This window comes from Topomyia yanbarensis, chromosome 2 (genome assembly GCF_030247195.1).
Source record: "Topomyia yanbarensis strain Yona2022 chromosome 2, ASM3024719v1, whole genome shotgun sequence".
Lineage (NCBI taxonomy): Eukaryota > Metazoa > Arthropoda > Insecta > Diptera > Culicidae > Topomyia > Topomyia yanbarensis.
In genome coordinates, this window is record NC_080671.1 from 134707711 (window position 1) to 134711398 (window position 3688).

Sequence of the window (3688 nt, forward strand, 5' to 3'; positions counted from 1 at the left end):
TCACTTCAGCAACTCGTACCTTTTCATCTTCTCCTGTAATGACCTTTGTGACTCGTGCGATTGGCCATTTGAATGGCGGTTGATTATCCTCATGTAACAGCACCATGTCTCCAACTGATAAGTTGGACTTGGGGCTTGGCCATTTGTAGCGTTTTTGAAGAGTTGGCAAGTACTCCTTACCAAAATTCTGGACCAAAATTCTTGGAACATGCGCTGCATTCTCTGCCACCGTGACAAGCGGTTGCAAGGAATATGCTGGAGATCGGGTTCAGGTATTGCTTCAAGCGGACCACCAATGATGAAGTGGCCTGGAGTTAGAGGCTGCATGTCATTGGGATCGCTAGACATCGGCGAGAGAGGTCGCGAATTTAGGCAGGCTTCCACCTGGGCTAGTGTAGTTAGCATCTCTTCGTAAGTGAGCCGAACATCCATAGACACCTTATTCAGAATTCCCTTTGTCGACTTGACGCACGCTTCCCAAAGTCCTCCAAACGACGGTGATCGTGGAGGAATGAAATGAAATTCGATGCCAATACGAGATGACTCATTGATAACTGCAGTTTTATGTTGTTGAGACTCGAACTGCCGTTTCAACCGTTTCAATTCACGATCAGTACCCGTGAAGTTTGTTGCGTTGTCGCAATAGATGTGCTGGGGGAATCCACGTTTTGCCCAAAACCTTTTTAACGCACCGATAAAAGCCTCTGTGGTTAAGTTGGTAACGAGCTCGAGATGTGCAGCCTTCGTTGTCATGCACACAAAAACACATATGTAGCACTTAATTGGCGGCTGGTTACGTTTGCCTTGAATGACGATTGGGCCGCAATAATGAATCCCGACGTTGCGGAAAACCCTGTCTTGATTTACACGAACAGATGGTAGGTCAGCCATGATCTGTTCGGCTACTTTTGGGCGATAGCGAAAGCAGGTAATACAGCTGCGTACGGTAGCTCGGGCTTTATTCCGTCCGTCTATGGGCCAAAACCTTCTGCGAACTGCTGTTAGCAAGTGTGAGGGACCCGAGTGCAAAGTTTCCCGGTGCAGATCAAGAAAGAGCAATTCGACGGCATAATGATGCTTTGGAAGTAGGATAGGGTGTTTCTGACCGAATGGTATAAAAGCGTTTTTTAAACGACTGCCAACTCGAATTAGGTCCTCACCTTTTCGTATGAAAGGATTCAGTGCCAGTAAGGATGATTTTCTGTTAATAGGCAAACCTGCTGATAACTGGCGGTTTTCTGTCGGAAACGTTTCGAGTTGTATTTGGCGGATGAAGAGCATTTCTGCTGTTTTGATTTCTGATGCTGTCAGCGGACCAGTTATGATGTTGGTTTGAACTGATTTACGCTTACAATTTGTGACAAAGCGTCTACAATATGCCATCACACGCAAAACGTCGTGAAAAGAATCATAATTTTCGAACGTGCGTTTTAACCAACTCTCGTGCGTTCTCTCCTTTTCGATAGCAACCAATACTGTCGCACGCAACTCGAGATCTCCATAGGGAGGAGAGACATTTTTCCACAAATGTAAAGACTTCGGCCAATTTTGCACTGGATTCATAAGCCAGTGGGGAGCATCCCACCACAACGAATTGCAAATGATGTCGTTGGGATTCAAACCGCGTGATATTTGATCGGCTGGGTCATCATTGGTCGAAACATAGTTCCAGATTCCGCCTTGTGTCAGCTGTTGGATTTCAGCTACTCTATTTGCGATGAAGATTTTCCATGTTGACGGTTCCTTTGCTAGCCAGTGTAGGACGATCGTGGAATCCGACCAAAAATAACATGGGCAGTGCACTTCCACACTTTCTAGCACCTTTTTCTGTAGATTGACCAGAAGGAGAGCTGCACACAGCTCCAACCGAGCTAGCGTAGGTCGTCTTCGTTCCGGAGGAGCAACACGAGATTTTGCTGTCATGAGACGTATCGATACACCACCCGATGCAGACACAGCTCTGAAGTACACGCATGCACCATATGCTCGTAGAGATGCATCGGCAAACCCGTGCAGTTGAAGAGATACGATGTTGTCCGTTAAAACAAATCGGGGAATACGAAGCTGTTTGAGGATCGGTAAACGGCTTACGAAGTTCATCCACTGCTCGTGAAGCTCCGAAGGCAAGTGTTGATCCCATTCAAGATTTAACTCCCACAGCGCTTGAATGAATATTTTGGCGATGACAATCACTGGTCCGACCAATCCTAACGGGTCAAATAAGCTAGCTGTTTGTGCCAGTACGCTTCGCTTTGTAGAAAAAGTTTGTTTGGTCCATTGTGGAATTTTGAACAAAAAATCGGCTGACATTGGTTCCCACAACAGCCCAAGAGCTTGAACTGGAGCCGAACTGTCTAACTCCAACACCCTTTCAGTCTCCCAGTAGTCGCGTGGGATTTCGTTGAGAACATTACGGCAATTCGACGACCACTTGCGTAATGATAGACCAGCTGATGCCATCATGAGGTGTAACTGCTCCGTTGCTTCTAACGCCTCTTTGAGGGTGTCGAATCCATATAACAGGTCGTCAACATAAAATCCTTTTTTCACCACACGTGCAGCCGCTGGAAAATTAACTGCTTCGTCGTCAGAAAGTTGCTGTAGGCATCGTGTAGCAAGAAAGGGAGCTGTCGTGGTACCATACGTGACAGTAGTGAGCTGGTATGTGTGTAGGGGTTCCTCGGGAGCGTTTCGCCACAGGATTTGCTGATACGGTAGATCTTTTTCTGCTATTTTGATCTGGCGATACATTTTTTGAATGTCCGCTTTAATGACGATTGGCTTCATGCGAAAACGAAAAATTAGAGAGAGCATGTCATCCTGAACTGTGGGGCCTTTGAGAAGTAGATCATTTAAAGCAAACCCAGACGTCGTTCTACATGAGCCGTCGAACACCACACGTAGTTTGGTGGTAGTGCTCTCGGGCTTAATGATCGCATGATGAGGGAGATAATAATGTTGTTCTGGCAAATCTGACACCACATCAACCAGCTTCATATGGCCCAATGAGAGATATTCGTTCATAAAGGAACAATATTGGTGGTGCAACGCCGAATCCTTTGCAAGGCGTCGCTCCATGGCGTGGAATCGTTTTGTAGCTATAGATCGTGAATCTCAAAGATGCCCAATGAATTCTATGCGTTTAGGTAAGGTAACGATGTAGCGACCATCCGAGTCCCGTTCAGTTGTTGACGTGAAGATTTCCTCACAAAGACGCTCTTCTACTGACCAGATTGATTCTGACTGACAGGATTCAATTTCCCAAAATTTTGCTACCTGCTTGTTTAGACTCTCAGTAGTGATAACATGAGTGACCAAACACACTGGCGCTGACGAGCTTCGATGTGCTCCCGCAACTAACCAACCAAATACGGAGTTGTGTAGTGTAGGTTTATCGTCGTCGATCCGCATGTGACCTCTCCGAAGGAGATCGAAAAAGACCTCACTACCGATTACCATATCAATAGCACCTGAAGTGGCAAAAGTAGGATCAGCAAGTTGGATGTGGTCTGGAATAATCCACCCTGTAGTGTCCACCGACGAAGTGGGCAGGTCAGTGGTAACTTTCGGCAAGACTAAGAATTCCAACACCGCTCGATAGTTGTTGAACCGCGAACATACTGTTGCTACCGTTGAAAATGCAACCACTTTCCGTTCAGCCCCAACACCGTAGAGCTCCGTACTAGCT

General features: G+C 46.5%; 1 protein-coding gene across 1 annotated transcript; it reads right to left on the minus strand.

Moving 5' to 3' along the window:
- Positions 1–2751, minus strand: LOC131679783 (uncharacterized). Its single transcript, XM_058960525.1, has one exon. It carries the CDS (start codon positions 2749–2751, stop codon positions 1–3), a length of 2751 nt encoding a protein of 916 aa, XP_058816508.1.
- Between the last annotated feature and the right edge of the window lie 937 nt (positions 2752–3688).